Consider the following 17,710-nt stretch of genomic DNA (forward strand, 5'->3'; position numbering starts at 1 on the left):
CTTCTTTAATTTCCCTTTATGACAACGTTCCTGAGGGAGTGAACTGACCATCTCTGACCTGTTCTCATATCATAAAACAAATTTCCCAAGTGTCCTGCTTTTTCTTTTCATGTATACATAGGAGATAAGCTGTAGTTAAATGTTCTGTGGCCTTCAACAACATGGGAACCATTACTGTGTTCTAGGGCAAGTTTTGTGCAGTCAAAGGCTTTTCTGAACAGGGGGAACATACGAACTGTAAATGTAAAAGCTCTTACTGCAAGAATTGGTTATTTCCACATGAGATATTTCTTCCGTTTTTTGCAGATGTGGGTAGAGAAAAAAAAATATACAGTACTGTAATTTTGCATTATATGATATTTTTAAGTAGGGGAGAGAATTAAGTCGGCAACTTCGATGTGGAAGATACTCTCTAACAGGGTACAAAATATCAGGAATAATTTATTAGCAAAAGACATTTAATTTTCATATTGCTTGGGAAAACTCCGAGTGAGCTGTCAAAACGTAGCACCAACAGTGTATTCTTGAATGTTTACTTTGGGTTTGAAAGCACTTTTTCCTAATATTTTTCTAGCCTCTTTTGGTGGTAGTTGGACTTCTGTAGCTCTTTACAGGACGTGTGCTTTTGCCACAGCAATCCGTGATGAAAAATTGCCGTTTGTGGCAGGAAAGCCTCTCTTCTTTTTGGTTTGTTTCAAGGGGTTAGCCCTTCATGTGCTTGTTGCTAAACTTTTGAACTCTGAAGTATTACTTAGAAGCTATTTTTATTAAACTTAAACAACTCTGTATTCTCTTATGGTGCCAAGTTAGGTGTTATTCCAGAAGGGAGAGTTTTTGCTCCATTTGACTGTTTGGATTTGGTAGCAGGACGTGCTCTGGACACTCTGCTACAAACACTCCTGTGCTCGTGTGTTCCTTTCCGTGTGTTTGATGCATTTCAAACTGTGAACTGCTGATGGTCAAGTCCTTTGTTTTCTTCTTTTTTTTTTTTTTTTTTTCAGTTTACATGAAGTTAAAAAGCAGATTTTTTTTCTTTTTCCCTCATCGGTTCCTTCGATCTGTAAATGTAATGTCAAAAAGGGACAGTATCCCTTTGTCACCTCACTGCTGGGAAGTGGGAGATTGTCCCGGGGGGCTGCACGTGTGCAAGCCCTGTGTCACATCTCCAGGGGAACAGCAGCAGGACAGAGGTGCTGAGAGATGGTTTCACTTGGTGATGTGCCCACACAGAGGCGATTGTCCCTGGGCTGTGAGCTTTGACTTTTGTAGCTTCCAGGTATGGGCAGGTAGGTGCTTACGCTGGGAATCAGGGAGAAAGCCTTGGCTTGCTTCCCATGCCAGGGCCCTCTGGTCTCTTGAGGGGTGAAAGGTTTCCAGTTTTTCTCTCTCCAGAGGGGATACAGTCTCTTTAAACTCGGCTCTTAACTCTCTGTGTGGAAGGTAGATGATACTAATGTTGCCTGATTTCTCTTGCATTTACTCCATATAACCCTTTGAGCCCTGGCTGCATGTTGTTAGTTTGAACCAGGCTGCTTCTTTTACACCAAATTTACGTTTCACTCCGAGCTGAGAGCATTTGAATGAGCACCTGCTCCTGTTGGGTGAACCTGATTTGTTCTTCCTGCCAAAGGTTGCAGCGAGAGGAGCCCTGCCCCGGGCACCCTCAAAGGGTTATCTGCTGCACTGACACACCTGTAAAGTACCTTTTTCTTTGGCATTACTGGAGATTCTCTGTATATTTTAATCAACTGCAGGTTTTTTCGCTGCTTTTTCTAATGTCTGATTTCAACTAAACATTTCCTGTGTGAATGTGCCTTTTCAGATCTGCTTTGATATCTCTCTTCTGCAAGTATTGACCTGCATGCTTTACTCTGATACCGCCCTTCCGAGCTCCTCTGTATCACTATCTTTTGTGATCTGTAAGTCCTGCTGTGTTAATAAATATTATCTTGGCATATTTTGAAAATACGGGGATGTGTGTGATTTGTTGCAAACCAGCAATGTATCTCTCTTTCCTCAAAAATACAGAGTTTAAGGTTCTGGTATCCCCTTAAGCTGGCGGGTGCCTTTCTCTTGCGGAGCAGGGTGTGGGTTGAGCTGCTTTCTCCTCTTCCAGTGCTTTGACCTCGCTCCCTGTGACCTTCTGAATCTTTACATATCAGCCTAAATAATATTTTTCCAAAGATCTGTGTTTGAGAAGGATGGAGTGGAGGAAACGTGTGGTGGCAGGGTTGTTTCTGTGAGTTGGCACTGAAAATCTGTGTTGCTGTCTGGACTTACAAGTAGAAGCCCACTCAATAATATTCTGATATTTATTTAGCGAATCCAGTCTGAGTTAGCGAGAACTCCAAAGTAAATTTTCCATTTGGGAAGTTTTGCCTTCTAAATATTGAAACTTTCCAACATGAGTGACAGCTGCAAATTTGTGGCGTGCAGTTATGTCACTTCAAATTGCTCCAGCTCTTTAGCCACTGACAGCTTGGGATTAGCATGAAATTAGCAGACAAGGTGGAAAGCTAAAAATAATTGAGATGTGGAATAGTTAAAATGTTGTGGGGTTTTGGAGTTGCCACCAGAGCAGAAACCAGCCCAGGAAGCAGAATGTAGCTTTTCTTCTTTACACCGAGCTGGAGAGACTTTAAAAGGGAAAAAAAAGAAAATGGGAGAAAACCACAACGCCCCTCCTTGGTTCTGGAGATCAGCAGGTCGTGCCCAGCCCTAAAGGTTTTTAAACCAAAGCTTTGAACATAAAGCTGAGACCTAATTCTGCAGGGCTCGTGCAGTTTGTGTTTGCTCAGCCAATTATTCCCGGAGGAGGGAGAGGAACGTTCACGACTGTATTTATTATGTTTTTGTCCAGACTTGACAGTCAGATTGCCTCCCTTGCCCTCCTCTGGGTTAACTCTGCACACAGAAGAGCTCATCCACCCTGGTTTATCCCGGGAAGGCTCTGGCAGGGAGGGTGTGGATGTGTTTGCCGTGGCCTTCCCAAGGGCCTCTGTGGGACTGAGCTCCCAGTGTCAGCTCAGGGGTTTTATTTTGCTGTGAGACGTTGTTTATCATGATCATTTCAAAATAATTAGCACATCCTGTAATTCCACACGGTTTGGAGGCTTTTCTCTCCTATTTCCTTGATTTTCATGTATCCTACAGTCAGCATTATTGATGGCTTCCACCTTAGCTACGGCCATTCTTTAGAGAAAGCAAATGGGAATAATTCCCTTATTGTTAACTGTTCAAGCTTCCCCAGCTGAGAGATGGGCTTTGGATTTTTCTGGTTGCTGACAGGCACGACGCTGACAGCAGCAGTGCGTGAAGCTCTGTGTTCTGCAGTCTGATCTCCTTTTCTCAGGTGGAGCCCCACGGGAAGCAGCGAGCAGGTGCTGCCTGTCCCCTGCAGGCTCTGGTTCCTGCTCAGGCTGCAGGGGATGTTCCCAGGGTAACAGCACTGCTGCTGCTCTGCTGGGAGCAGAGCTCCACAGCTACCACCTGTGTCACCCTAACAACCGAAACGTGGCACCAGAGTCGGATTTATTCATCAGGCCTTAATATCCGCGGAAATACGAAAACCTGAAAGTCTCCCGGTGCTGGCTGAAATCCCTAAATTTATTCCAATGTCCCTGAATTGTCTTTCTCAGTTTTCTTCAGGCAGGCACTAATGCTGTCAAGGGTTTTCCTTAAATGATTAAACTGTTGACATTGAAGGCTCCAGCTTGTAATTTGCCTCCAGCCATAACTTAATCCTTGGTAGTTGAAATAAATTATTATAGTTGGCTCAAATCAGGGGTGGCAAGTTTTTCTGTAGATGAGATAAGACTGGGAAGCAGTATTTCCCCTGTGTTTCATCCTGCTGTTCGTTCCTTGCAGCCGGTGCTTTGCCGTGGCTGGCTCCTGCAGGAGCGCCTGGTCCCAGGTGGTGATCAGGCAGCTTGGATTTGGCTCCCACATTCTTACTTTTCATACTTCTCACTAAATTGTTTTAGGACTGCTTGAGCTGTTAACACTGACTCTCGGTGCAGTGTTTTCCCTGTAATATAATATTCCTAGGAGAAAGTTTACTCACTGGAGTGATCCTTATGGAATTATGGAAAAAAAAAAATCAAATGTACAAAATCGAACCGTCACATTTCACCTGACCTCTTCAGCGGTTTTGCGTCTGCCTGAATTCACACACAGAGAATCTTGACTCTTAGTTTGTGAATAATTAGACTACTGTTCTGTCTCCCCTGCCCTGCCCTATTGATTGCAGGATTCCCCCTGGAGCCTGCCGCTGATCCTGCCTGTGCCTGAGCCGGGGTTGGATCAGCAGTGCCCTGACCGGGGCCTTTAGGATGCGTTTGCGGCTCAAAATCTTAGCGGTTATCAAAGGAATAATTCCCAACAGGATGTGAGTGTGCAGATCCTCGGGGTGGGATCATCACTCCTCCCTTTCTCTCCCAGGAGCTCCAGAACAAGGGCGAGGCTCAGGTCTTTGCACAGTGAAGGGAGAGCAGAGGTTGCCTGGTAGCTGGTGGTATTTGCAGGATCCCAGCATTAATTACAGCTGCCTCACGTGTGCTTCTGGCTCTCTCTTTCATGCAAAGCTTTCGTTTCCCTTCTATAAACAAAAACTGGAGAGCACAGGGTGTGGTGTGCGGTGACAAACCGCCGACCCCTCAGCAGGCTGCTCCTTTCACCTCAGAGCTGCCTTCTGTGCCGGGAGGAGGGGATTTCATCCCTGTTTACCTCTGCAAGCTGCTGCTCATTCGAGTGGCACTCAGAGATCTTGGCTGCGTGCAGGGGGGCTCAGGTGTGGATTTGGGATGCTGTGGTGGACAAAGTGGCAGCTGCAGGGAGGAGCTGATGGGGGACACGCTGTGACACTGCCCCGTGGCAGTGACCATTACGCTCCACCGCTGTGCTGTGTGTTTGTTAGCTTTTCCATTAGCCATGCATGTGGGTCATGCCTGGGAAGCAGCCTGGAGCCTGGCCTGCTCTCCCCTTCCAGTGAGATGCACAAACCAAGGCAGAAAGGGCTTGTTAGGATGGTTTAATCCTCGGGCTGGTGTGGCTGCAGTGAATAATAAAAAGGACAGCTGGGAAGTCAGCTTGTCCCCCTGTCCGAGCCCAATGTGCCAGCCCATGGTGCTCAGCACCAGGATCTCAGCCCCACTGAGGCTCAGGGAAAACATTTTGTGGTCTGGCTTTGCAGTCCCTGCAGCGGCCAGCTGACAGTTGTTCCTGCTGCAAAACAAATGCCAAATGTGGGCTAGGAGGGCTGGTTTGCTGGGGAGGGGGGCTCGTGCTCCAGGGAAAGCTGCCCAGGCTCCGTGTGCCTTCACCGGGGATCAGCCTCAGTGAGGAGGTGAAAGATCAGTGAGGTGGGAGCAGCCGGAGCCCCCGGGCACTGCAGGCTCTGATCTCACCCTGCCCCTGGCAGGGAGAAGAACCTATTGGGCCATGTAATCACCAGGTGGGTATAAATTGTTTGGAGCTTTCTGCAACATAATTGGATTTTCTCTAGACTTAGCTTTTACAAACTGTTTGTTCAGTTAAAACATGATCTCTGCAATATCCCTGTCAGTGCTGGCACCTGGAAGTTTGACGAGTCGGCCGTGCGGCGCTGCAGGAGCCCTGATAAGCTCAAACAGGATTTCTGGGCTTTTTTAGATCCTTGCAGCACGTTTTTACACGTTATTTGTATCGATGCATGAACATAAAATTAAAGTGTATTAATGCTTTATCAGAGGAATGGAAAAGTCAGCCTGGCCTTCTGTGTGGTTGGATTTGATAAGGTGAAATAATGCATTAAATGTGTTTGAGTTGTAACATTTATATTTTGATTGTAGATGCTGCAGCCAGAAAACTCAACTGGTGATCTGTGCAGCCTGGACTGGCCAGAAACTCTTTTTTTGTGTGGGTCTTCACTACCATAGTGGTACGGTGACTTTCAGCTTAAAATGTAAGACGGCATTCAAAGGCCAAAGCTTACATTCATTGAACAGAGAAATTTTTGTATGAAACCCTGAGGTATTTTCCCAGATTATTTTGTGCAAACTCCAGTTCAAGCCTCAGTGAGACAACAATCCACTGCGTTCGTTCTTGCAGTTCCTCCAGGCTCTCAGCAAGTGGTTCTTAGGCGGCGTAGAGAGTTTGGGGTTTGAGCTTCAGCTCCTAATTGTGGGGGTTTGTTTCAGATGTGGATGACATAAAGGGTGGCCCCTTTGGAAGCTGTCACAGTGGCTCTGCAGTCAGCAGCCTGGCGAGCTACGACTGGTCCGGCTCCGACAGGGACGACGTCCAGCAGGGCAAGAAGCTCTCCTGCTCCGCGCAGCCCTCGGGGAGCGGCTCCTCCGCGGCCACCTCTGTCCTCCAGAAGAAGGAGACCTTGTTTGGCAGCTCAGAAAACATCACCATGACGACGGTTTCCAAAGTGACAACCTTCTCCAGCGAGGATGCTCTGCAGGACGTCTCCTTCGCAGCCTTCGCAAACTTTAAGGACTCGGGGCCGGCGTCCGGCGACGACGACGTCGGGGGCTTCGGGGATTTCGCCAGAATTCCCTCGGAAGCTCAGGATGCAGCAGCAGCTGACGCAGCCCTGGGTGCTGATTTCCTCGCCGGAGTCTCCTCTGAGCTGCGGGGAGAGGCCACAGATGACTTCGGAGAGTTCCAAAGTGAAAAACCAAAAATCAGCAAGTTCGACTTCTTGGTGGCAACTTCCCAAGGCAAGGTGAAATCCAGTGAGGAGATGATCAAGAGTGAGCTGGCCACCTTTGACCTGTCTGTGCAAGGTAAGGCTGCTCACGGTGGAGGGGCCTCACGGTGCGTGTGCTTCCCAAAGGCTGATTTTCTTAACTGAATTATAAATTAGCTGATGGGGATTGCTCCAAAGGCTGCTGGAAACGACCCGAATCTTCTCATTGATTTCTGTGGCATTTGGAGCAGGTCTTTTTTCTACAAGGAAAATATTTGTTGTGCCAAAAACCTGTAAGAATTGAGGGACTGGGGAAATCTGCAGCGGTCGCTGAGTAAAGAGAAATATTTGTTCTTCTGGAGGAACGGGACACCCCTTGCTGCCACTTCATTAATTTTAAATAGCCTGGGTCTTTGGAGTAAAGGAATAACTTTTTCCAACCTGACTTTTTTAGGGTCTCATAAGAGGAGCCTGAGCCTGGGGGACAGAGAAATCAGCCGCTCCTCACCTCTGCCAGCTCTGGAGCAGCCGTTCAGGGACCGCTCGAACACGCTGAGCGAGAAGCCAGCCCTGCCCGTGATCAGGGACAAGTACAAGGACCTGACGGGGGAGGTGGAGGTAAGGAACTGTCTGGGACACACCTGGGCTGGCACTCACATCGGGGGGATGCAGTATCCAACTTCTGGGGGCTTCACCTGTTGGAATGTGGGTGTGACTGTGAGATGGTGCCCGGGTACAGCTGGGTGTTGTGAGTGGAACCTGGAAGTTTCTTCTGTCATGTCTTTAAAGGGAAGTGGGAAAGCACAGAATGTTGTCTGAAACACAGAATCACTTGACCTTGCAGCCTAAGCTCATGACTTGAAATTAGTTACAGTTTAAATCTAATCCCAGCTTTGGCAGAGACTGTTTACTTTGGGAAATGGCATCACAGTTCTGGCTGTGTGGTAGTTATTTCTCTTGCTCATCCTGAGAAGAGATGGGAAAAGGACTCAGATTAAATTCTGCTAATCCCCATTGCTAGAACAGCAGACTGTAACAAATGTGCCAGGAGGAGGTGTGCGCAACGAAACCTTTTACCCACTCCTGTATCTTCTCCTTTTGAAATTCATTCTTACTCCCAGAAATGAAATTTTAGAGTCCAGGTGCATCGAGAATCTTGAAAGAATTCTTGAAAGAAGGGGGAGACATTAGGAACAGATCTGTTAAAAGTCCAAACAGCTGATCTGCAAATAGTCTTTTAAAAATACCTGTCTGCTGTGTGTCTGTTGTGTAGGAGAGAGGGAGGGAAATGTGTGTAGGAACAAGACTGAGCCTGTCCCTGTCTTTGCTCTAGGAGAGCGAGAGGTACGCCTACGAGTGGCAGAGGTGCCTGGAGAGTGCCCTGCAGGTGAGTGTGGCACCTCCTCCTCCTCCAGATCCTTCCTTCCTTCCTGCAGGACCTGCCTCACTCACTGCTTGAGAAAGTGTGGGAATCAGCCCTGGGAATTACAGTTTTTAACCCAAAAGCTGCCACCTCCTCAGCTGAACACCCTGCACTAATCTCCCTGTCACTGGGGATTCGTTTGGCTTTCCCCTAGGTATTCCAGCTCTCTGGGCAGCGGGGTGGTGCCGTGTTTGGGTGCCCAGTATTGTGTGTTCAGGGCACTGGTACCAGGGCCTGGCTCCTCAGGGCTTCCTGAGGGACAGAATTGTTGTGCTGTGCCCAGGGACCCTTCACGTGCTGCTGTCAGATCTTTCACAGCCAGATCAGTGCTCCTTAACATTTCCTCTTTGCATTTGAGTATTAGAGAGCCCAAAGTGTGAATGCTCTTATTAAATTAGACAGCAAGGCATGCGTGCTCTTAAAACTCTTATTTTGGTAATGAAAGTACTGGGGGGAATACATTAAGGTTTTAAATGTTCATACTTTCCCCTGATCTACTGAAGCGGGAGTGTATTAAAACATGTGATGGAGTGTGGCAATCATTTCTTGTTTAATTCGCCTCCTTTTCCGAATAACAGTTTCTTCTGGGGGCAATCTTGTTTGTAATGATTATTTAAAGATAGAAACCCCATCATTTTATGAAATTCATCTCCACCAGGTCATAAAGAAAGCAAACGACACCTTAAATGGAATCAGCAGTTCATCTGTTTGCACTGAAGTTATCCAGTCTGCTCAAGGCATGGAGTACTTACAGGGTATGTTTTAATTTTCTACGTGTTTTATACTGAGAGTTTTTCCCTAAAAAACAGGAATATAGAATCCCTCTTCCCCAAATGGCATTGTTTGTAATCTTTGCCTGCATCTGAACAACGAAGAGCTCTTCTGCCAAATAAAAGTAACTCCAGCTTTGAGCTGACCCTGCATGGCCACCCCTCCTGTGGCACTCTGGTGTTGCCATTTCTGAGCTCAAGGCTGGGGGTGCAGTGCATTCTCTGCAATCCTCCCCTGTTTTACATCCACAGGGGTTGTTGAAGTCTACAGAGTAACCAAGAGGGTGGAGCTGGGCATCAAAGCAACTGCAGTGTGCAGTGAGAAGCTGCAGCAGCTGCTGAAGGACATTGATAAAGTGTGGAACAACCTGATCAGCTTCATGTCCCTGGCTGCTCTAACGGTAAGACCCAAACAAGCTGCCTGGTTACTAAAACAAATCATTTTATTTCAAGATTTTGCAGGGTGTGCTGACTTGACAGTTTGTGTTTCTTCTCTTGGGAAATGGAAATGAACTTACTTGTGAAAGCCAGTTTAAAACCCTCTAAAAAACTGTTATTTATGCACAAACATGGTCTTGTCTTAGTACCTTAATGATTTAGGTGTTGTCCTGGGTGTCTGTGGACAGTCTAACAAAATCCAAACAAGCCATTTTACGAAGCCAGAATGACATGGACGTGTTTGTTTGGTTTTGTTTTTTTTTTTAATATCCCTGCAATTGGCTTTAATGCTCACAGTTCCATAACACACCGTGGAGGAACTACTAAACCGTTTTCCCTTCTCTCTGCGTTTGGAAATGCCCGAGTCTGTTTTGGTGCCTGCCACAGACTGAACAGCTTTTCCTGCTCTGCTCTGCCAGGAAAAGCTCCCAGCCAGCCTGGTAGGAGCTGGAGAGCTTTGGCCACAGCTGGGTGGGGGGAGCAGGCAGGGATGGGCTGAGGGGGGGCCCTTTGGAGCAGGAGCATCCCATGGGAAGGGTCTGCAGAGGAGCTGAGATAGAGAGGGGCACACAGAGGTGCAGAGGAGACGCGGGTAGAGGGCAGGGAAATCACCCTGCCATCAAATACCTTGTGGGGTTTGTGTTGCAGGAGATACAGTGTGTAAAATGACTTCCTTTAACCACGGAAAAGCTGGTAATTTTAGGGACTCACCCATCTGTGTGTGCTCTCTATTGACTGACACTGGATCCCTTCGACTCAGTGCATATCCAAGGAGCCTTCAGGATCAGCACATCCCACCAAGCATCACTGAGCAGATCATCACCATGGGGAGGTTTCCACTGAGCGTTTTAATTTGTGGCTTCCTCCTTGCGCTGCAGCTGTGCCCACAAAAGGTTTCTCCTTCCCAATAAACACTCATTTATAAGTGAGGCTTGGAATTCTTGGTTTCTGCTTGAAATACCCATCTCAGTTCACTGTCGTTCCCTGCAAGGCAGGTATTATAAATGAGCAGCCCCTTTTGCATGTTTCAAACCTCCCCAGGTGTTTTGGTGATGCCCTGTGATGCACAGAGCCTGCCATCCTAGGAAATTTATATCCAGTATTTTACTGCCTGGCAGAGGGAGCTGATAGACCTGGATTCACCTGTTTGAACTCTGGCATTGTTGATAGGAACAATCCCAAGAGCTGTCAGGATCTTTTCCTAATTTAAACAGGTGGATTAAAGCACGGTTGCTAAAGTGCTTTTCCTTGGAAGATTACAGGGATTACCTGAGAGTCCAAAGCTTGGCCCCGTGCTCTCCGAGCCACAGCAGCTCCTGGCTCGTAGCTCCAGCTGAAGTTCAAGCACATCAGGAGCTGCAAACAGTGACTCCTCACATGCACACAGAGTGCAGCTGAACTTACCCAAACCCAGGGACTGGTGACTCCTGTAATCCTCCAGATCACCCCTTTCCTTGCTTCTCTTCCCCACGGGGTTCACTGGGAGGGGTGGAACCCACAGCTCTGGTGTTACAGCCGCGGATCCTGAATGATGCAGCAGTGCCAATTAACTGCAGGGAAGGATTCCAGCTCCCAGGCATGTGCTTGGAAAGGTTAATTTTATCTTTTAAAGGATTTTGTTACAAGGTAATTTTATGCACAGCCTTGTGGTTTTTCACAGCAAATTGCAGGATGACCTTCTCATTTGCTTCACTCATGCATTTGGTAAACAAATATTAGAGTGCCTTTATTAATTTGATTGATCTACTTAGAGATTAAAGGGTGGGGTTTTTTTTTCAGGATTCCAATTATTCTCCAGCCATTCAGCAGGGCAGCGTGAGCAGCATACCCAGAGTGTGGATTAAGACACAAATGGCCTGGGATCACACCATTTTTTAAGCTCCTTGCATTTCTAGTCATTGCTTTTATTTGCATTACTATTTTCATGCAAAATGTGAACAGTTTTATATCATCCTTATGCAGTGTTTTAACTGATCATTTATCCTGTGGCTGGAATGGGAGGTTAAGTGCTGGAAAAGTGACCACAGTAATTTATTATTTACAGGTTTATTCTCCCACCCTTTGGCCCTTTTTACCCTGAGCGTGTGTGTGGCTGGTGGCCTGAATTCCATGGTTTGCTTAACCCTCGTATCCCATTTTGTACTGCTCTGCCATAGTGTAGGTTCAAAAAAAAAAAACCCAAAAAGAGAAAACCAGCTGCCCTTTTTTTTCTGAGGCAGTACCAGGGAGTCCAGGACAATGAACCCTGCTGCAGCCACCTCCCCAGGGCTGGCTGGGAGAGCTCCCTCCCCACAGCTGCACAAACACCTGCAGATTCTCTGTTTGCCTTCCCCCAGTTCCCAGTGCTCCTCCTTCCCCTTTGCATGTGGGAGTGTGCAGCTCAAGAATTCCTTCCTTTGTAGCTGAGGCCCTTTTTTTAAGACTTGGAGTGTTATAAATCAGTGCTGATGGAGATGGCAAATCCATCCTGACAGCTTTGATGATTGTCACCCCTGCCGTGCCACGTGACACGCTGTAGTTCTTGTCATGATGTCTGAAACTTTCTCAGGCACTGGAAAATGCCTAAATGTTCCTGTCTCCTTCCTTTAGCCAGATGAAAACTCCCTGGATTTCTCTTCTTGTATGCTGCGCCCAGGGATTAAAAATGCCCAGGACCTTGCCTGTGGAGTGTGTCTCCTAAACGTGGATTCCAGAAGCAAAGTAAGTGCGGTGCTTAAACTCCTTTTGAGTTTCCAGTCTGGGCTTCCATTTATGGAATGGGTTTGGGTTGGAAGGAGCCTTAAAGCTCCTCCAGTGCCACCCCTGCCATGGCAGGGACACCTCTCACTGTCCCAGGTTCTCCAGCCTGGCCTTGGACGCTTCCAGGGATGGGTGTGTTGAAAAAATTGTCATGGTTATAATTTGTAAACTCTGACCTGTAGCTGGGTTTCAGTAAAACCTTAAAATTGAATGTCCAGTGTTCCTTGGGCTTTGGTGCGACACAGCTGTGGAGAAAGGGTTGAGTTTAATTGTTTGTAACGGGCAAGAAACTGGGTTACTAAGATTTTAAAAAGTATAGATATTTTTTTAGCAGATAAAAATCTTTTAATGACTTTCCTTCATGAGATGGCTCAGCAGAGGGGACTGTTGCCATTAGCAGAGCTGGGAGGGACTCCCAGGACATGTGCAGAGTTGTGCCAGCCAGTTAAAAACAGAGGCACTTTTCCTGACTTCTTGGTCTCAACGTTATTTCAGAAAGAAGAGAAACCTGTGGAAGAACTTCCCAAAAAAGTATGAACCTGTAAAAGACATCCTTTCTAGACTCATTCTCCTTGAGTGTGGAAGGCTGAGCTGCTGATGGGCTCTCAGCTGTCATTCTCAACTGTACCAATCATTAATCCTCTTCTCCAGTCGTGTTTTGTGGCCGTTAACTCTCGATCTGATCAACTAACATGCTCCAGAGCCTCCCCTGTCTGTCTGCATGCCTGTGCCTTGTGCCCAGCTCTCTGGTTTTGTGCTCCTTCTGTCGTGTGGTAGAAAATCCCCGAGCTCCTGAATTTGTGCTGCCTCTGTGTCTGTAGCAGGAGAGGGGGGATTTCAGGGGCTTTGTGCTAGAAATACTGACTTTTGGCTTTGTGTAGCAGGCAGTGGCATTTTTAGAAATCTCTGCAGGAAATCCAGGGTGTTGGAGAGCAGGGCTGGGATATTTTTTTTAAACGTGGAGCTGTGAGGCATTGGAAAGTATCTCCTAGCAACAAACAGCGAGGTGGTTTCAGCCTGTTCATGGCTTCACACGCTCAGAGGCTCCTATTGTAAAGCAGCTTCAATTAACAGGAGGAAGTAGATCAAATTCAACCTGAAATAACACTAATAGCAAGAATTGCACCTGCCTAACCCACAGCCAGGCTGGAGCCAGGGAAATTAATGCAGGAGCTGTCTGCTGGCAAGCAGGACAAGCTTTTCCTTGGGTAGGGAGGTGGAACAGAACCAGAAGATGCGGGAAACAAGGTGAGTTAGCTGCCAGGGGTCAGGCCAGGGCTCCCTTCCTGCAGGTGTAGCTTGGCTCAGGTGTGATGGCCGAAGGTTTTGTCCACCTGCAACTCAAATCAAACAGATCTGATGGGGTGGAGTGCTCAGGGGAGAGTCCTGTGCTGTTTTCCGCTCTGGGTTTAGACCCTGCAGGGGGTCAGACTGTCACACTTGTTTCCATTCTTCTTGCAGGCCTTTAATTCCGAGACAGATAACTTCAAGCTGGCGTACGGAGGGCACCAGTACCACGCCAGCTGTGCCAACTTCTGGATCAACTGCGTGGAGCCCAAACCTCCAGGTCTCATCCTGCCAGACCTGCTCTGAAAGCAGGTGGAGCCTTGGCTCTGATCGTGCAGGACCTGGGGTAACTGCTGTGGTTGGTGGAGGGGCTGGAGTCAGGGTTTGAAATGTTTGGGGTGGATTTTTGGTCCAGAAATCGACGGATTGAAGCCACTGTTACAGATGGTGAAGGATTCACTTGTAATGGCCAAGGTTTCAGAGGTAACTGGAAAATATGGCAAAAAAAAAAAAAAAAGTGGCATTTCAGTGTCTCTGAAGATGAAAACGTTATCCTGTGTAGAAGCAGCCTGGTAACCACGTGCATAAACCTGGGAGATGCCAGCATGGAGCTTCCCAGAGAACCTGGAATGCTGGGCTGATTTGCATGGGAACAACCACTTAAATACTTGAAGTCTGTGTTTGCAAGCAAATCTTCCCCTTAACGTTTTTGGGACACGGACCTTGATGTTCTTTAAGCATTTTCTGCTGTGATATCACAGCACATGAGTCACAGCAGCACCGAGGCAGAATGAATTATTGACTCAGAAGAAGCTGCTGGGTGTTTGTACTTCCACTGCTCTGTGTTGGGAGCTGTGCTGGATGCAGGACTGGTTAGTGCTGGAAGGTGAGGCCTGGAAAACTGCTGTAATTTGTAATTTTCCCTGTGCTGTGTGGATTCTGTAGTGCAGGCAGCTGGAGTTTAAAACTCACAGTCTTTGTTGTAAATACAGTTAAACTTCCCTGGATTTGTCCTGAGCTCCAGGTATGATTTTGTCCCTCCTGACCTTTTGGGAGCTGCGTGGCTGCAGCGCTGCTGAGGGCTGGACTCTGCTGATGCGGCACATCTGCTGCTGTGTAGAATCTTTACCTTTTTTGGCTGTGGAGATGCTGTTCCTGATGGGATGGGATGGCTGTGTGTGCAGTCTGCTGCTACCTGTAGCAACGTGTTCCTGTGACTCAGAGCTGGCAGCACAAGGTGGCCCCTGGCTGCTGCAGCAGGGATTTAACACCCAAAGGGATTTAACCCTGGGATTTGGTGGGCTCAGCGAGCTGTGTTTGAAGCAGGGATTGTGTCCCTGATGGTTTGTGGCTTTTGTAGGTGCTTCTGTGGACAGGTTTGTGTCACAGACTCTCACTAAATGTTACCTGTGCATCTGCTGGTTCCTCCTTCAGCTCCAATATCCAGAGGACAGTGCCGTCAATGGAGTGCTGGTTACAGGATTTTAAACCTGTGGGAGCTTCATGGTGTTACAAGAATCATCCCATGAGCCTGTCTATGTCTGCAGGGAATGAAGTGGGGTGTAAATCCATAGGGTACAACTTTCTCCTTGGTTCTTTGGCTCAGTCTTTCAGATCTGTCGCTTTCCTCCAGAGATCTCAACAGCTTCTCCAAGTTAATCCTGCCCCCATTACAAGTACCTGACACTGACCTGTGGTTATTTGCTGAAACAGAAATTACAATGAGGAAAACGATGCTTTGTATTTAAAAAACAAGCAGGCTTAGTTATATGAAACTATTAATTAGCCCAAATGAAAGAATCTTGGCACAGAGGTGTCTGGCTCCTTCCTTACACCAATTACAATAAATCTCCTTGCTGCCTCAAATTAGCTCATTCATGAAATAAAGCACCCTGTGCCTCCAGCTGATCCAGAGGCAGATTTCCCATGCTGTGCTTCCCACATCCTGCCCAGGAATTACCAAAAAACCAGCGAGGCAACTCCTTGCTTCTCTCCCTTTCATTTATTAGGTGGGACAGAGCTCCAGCACCACGGCTTGTGCCCACAGCCCTCGTTTTCCAGCTGCTGTGCCCCTCACCAGTGTTCCCACAGCAGTTTGTGGACAGGGAGCCACTGGCAGGTGTTCTCCAGTGGTTGGGAGAGGCTGGGGCTGAGGGAATGCTGTGTTGGGAAAAGGGAGTTTACTGCCAGCCTGGGTTTCCACCACAGCTCCACAACACTTTGCTAGAGAGGAATTTCCCCCCCCAGTTTAAAGGAAATGCCACAAATAAGAGGTCATGGTGTGAAATTTAAAGCCCCAGCTGTATTGTCACAGGAGCATCTTCCAGTGCTGATTTTTCTGGACGTGTTACCGGGTCAGCCCCTCTCTGAGCTGCAGCCGAGGTGTCTTCTGGACCATAAAAAAAGGAATGGACATTTTCAATTCCAGCTGCAGCAGAGCTCACCGAAGGGTGACACTGCTGCTCTCCTGCTCCCACAGCAGGGCGAGCAGCAGGCACCACGCCTGGCCTTGTGGGGAGCAGGAAGGGCTCTGCTCCCAGCAGCTTCAGCCAGGGGAGCACAGGGAGGGTTTGCGTGGAGATCCCCTCGATAAAGGCATTGCACAAGGAGGATCAGCTGCAGCTCCCAGTCATTCCAGTGACTCACTGGAGCATTCGGCATCCTCTGGGATGTTGTTGCCAGCCAAAGCCCAGTGTCCTTCCAAGCTGTGTCCAAGGTGACAGGATTGTCACAGCCCACCTTCCCCCGCTGCCTCTGCTGCAGGCCCCTGGACACGCTGCCTTCCCTTTGCTTGTGTCCAGTTTCAGACCTCTGACTCCATTTCCTGCATGGATTCTCTCACTGGAAAAGAGAAGCGAGATTTTATTTGTGTTTTGTTTTTTTTTAATCTATGTGTAGATAGATGAAAGGGGCTGCCCCGGCCCGTGGAAAGTGGGGTTTCTGTCTCTTTGTGTATATTTGGAGTTCTGAGGAAATATTTGCTCGCTTATTTAATGTATTTACAGCTTAACCCCGTTGTGTTCCTGGTGCTTCTGTGCCTGGTGCTGGCGCTGCTCCAGCCTCCTCCCTGCCCCACTTTCCTGGTGTTTGGCTGTGAGTCCCTGCAGCCCCTCCGAGGTCACCTGTGCCCTGGGAATTGTCACCTCCTGCACTCACCGTTCCTCCCCAGGACCCTTCCTCCCTGGCAGCAGCTTCTCCTGGCTGGGTTTGGTGGGAGCAGCTCCTTCCCGGAGATCCCTGCAGGGTGTGGGAGCGGGGTGAAGTTCAGCCCCAGGCTGAGCATGGAAACCCCTGGAATGCTCCGAGTCCTGTCAGCTCCACTGGGAATCAGAAACTTGAAACAAAACCTGCCTTTCCAATAAAAGCTGCTATTGTACAAACTGCTGCTTTGGATTTACTTTTAATTCCGCACCTGTATTTAATTCCAGTTCTCAGTGTTAAAATAGGAATGTCGTAATTTTATGAAGAAGAGCGATCAGAAAAACTCCTCTTTCTATTGTGATTCTTCTCCTGCCCTCGGGGCAAATGTTGTTTTTCTTCCAGAAGTGGTTTTGTGATTATTAGTTGGAGCGGTTTGGGTTTGTGCTGTGCTAGAGTTGCTGCTGATATTTTAAATCCAATGAGAGTAAGTGTTATTAATTGACTTTAGTACCTTGTTTACTCCCTTAATTCCTGCAATGATTTATAAATCCTGTGTTGAGATTCAAACCTGGTGTTCAATAAAAAGCTCGTTTCATATCTGACCAGCCTGGGAAGCTGAAATATTTATACCATAATGTTAGTGAAACCTGCTCTGTGGCTGGGATGGGGAAGGTGTCTCACCAAATATTGGAAGATATAAAATATTTCTCAGACAATTAAATACCCTTTGGAAAAGCCTGTGGGGAGCAGGAGGAGGGGTGTTCCCCTCAAAGCCACTGGGTGTGCTTGGAGCAATCCGAGCTAAACCAGGGCTCTCTTTTCTTTGGTTTCCGTAGATTTGAGAATGGAGAAAAAACTGGATTTTAGGGGGGAAAACACTCGTGTAAAATCTTTTTTTACACAAAAAAGCGAATACAAGGGGAGATTTTGCAGTGAAATCCCCACAAACACTAACACTGTAATAAAACCTTGAATGGGGATTTCAGATGAGTTCTTTGTTTCCTCATGAGCTTTATTAGGTAATTTCACTTTTTATAGGTCTGACTTTCCCTTGTGTTTAAAGTCAGCCTCTGGTGCCTTCTTGGCTGAACATCAGCATCTCCCTCTCCCCTCACTCCTCAGGCAGTGTGTGTATAACGTCTATAGAATAATGCAAAGTGGAGAATTTTTAACTTTTCCTTTTTTGCACCAAAAATGGTGTTAAATCCCTCTTTGCCCATTTTTAGGTAAAGTTTAATT

General features: G+C 47.5%; 1 protein-coding gene across 7 annotated transcripts in view; it reads left to right on the forward strand.

The window, feature by feature from the left end:
- SYNRG (synergin gamma) overlaps positions 1–17,073 on the forward strand; it is a 36,416-nt gene extending 19,343 nt beyond the window's left edge. For 4 of the 7 annotated variants that reach the window (XM_040082218.1, XM_040082222.1, XM_040082223.1 and 1 more), the window contains 8 exons: positions 6,177–6,770; positions 7,128–7,291; positions 8,007–8,060; positions 8,755–8,851; positions 9,119–9,267; positions 11,894–12,004; positions 12,539–12,574; positions 13,505–17,073. In XM_040082218.1, the coding sequence (XP_039938152.1) occupies positions 6,177–6,770; positions 7,128–7,291; positions 8,007–8,060; positions 8,755–8,851; positions 9,119–9,267; positions 11,894–12,004; positions 12,539–12,574; positions 13,505–13,636 (1,337 nt within the window). In that variant the 3' untranslated portion in view covers positions 13,637–17,073. The remainder of the gene's footprint in view (positions 1–6,176; positions 6,771–7,127; positions 7,292–8,006; positions 8,061–8,754; positions 8,852–9,118; positions 9,268–11,893; positions 12,005–12,538; positions 12,575–13,504) is intronic. The other 3 variants (XM_040082221.1, XM_040082225.1, XR_009208430.1) reach the window with 2 other exon arrangements.
- Positions 17,074–17,710: the final 637 nt, after the last annotated feature.

This window comes from Hirundo rustica, chromosome 19 (genome assembly GCF_015227805.2).
Source record: "Hirundo rustica isolate bHirRus1 chromosome 19, bHirRus1.pri.v3, whole genome shotgun sequence".
Lineage (NCBI taxonomy): Eukaryota > Metazoa > Chordata > Aves > Passeriformes > Hirundinidae > Hirundo > Hirundo rustica.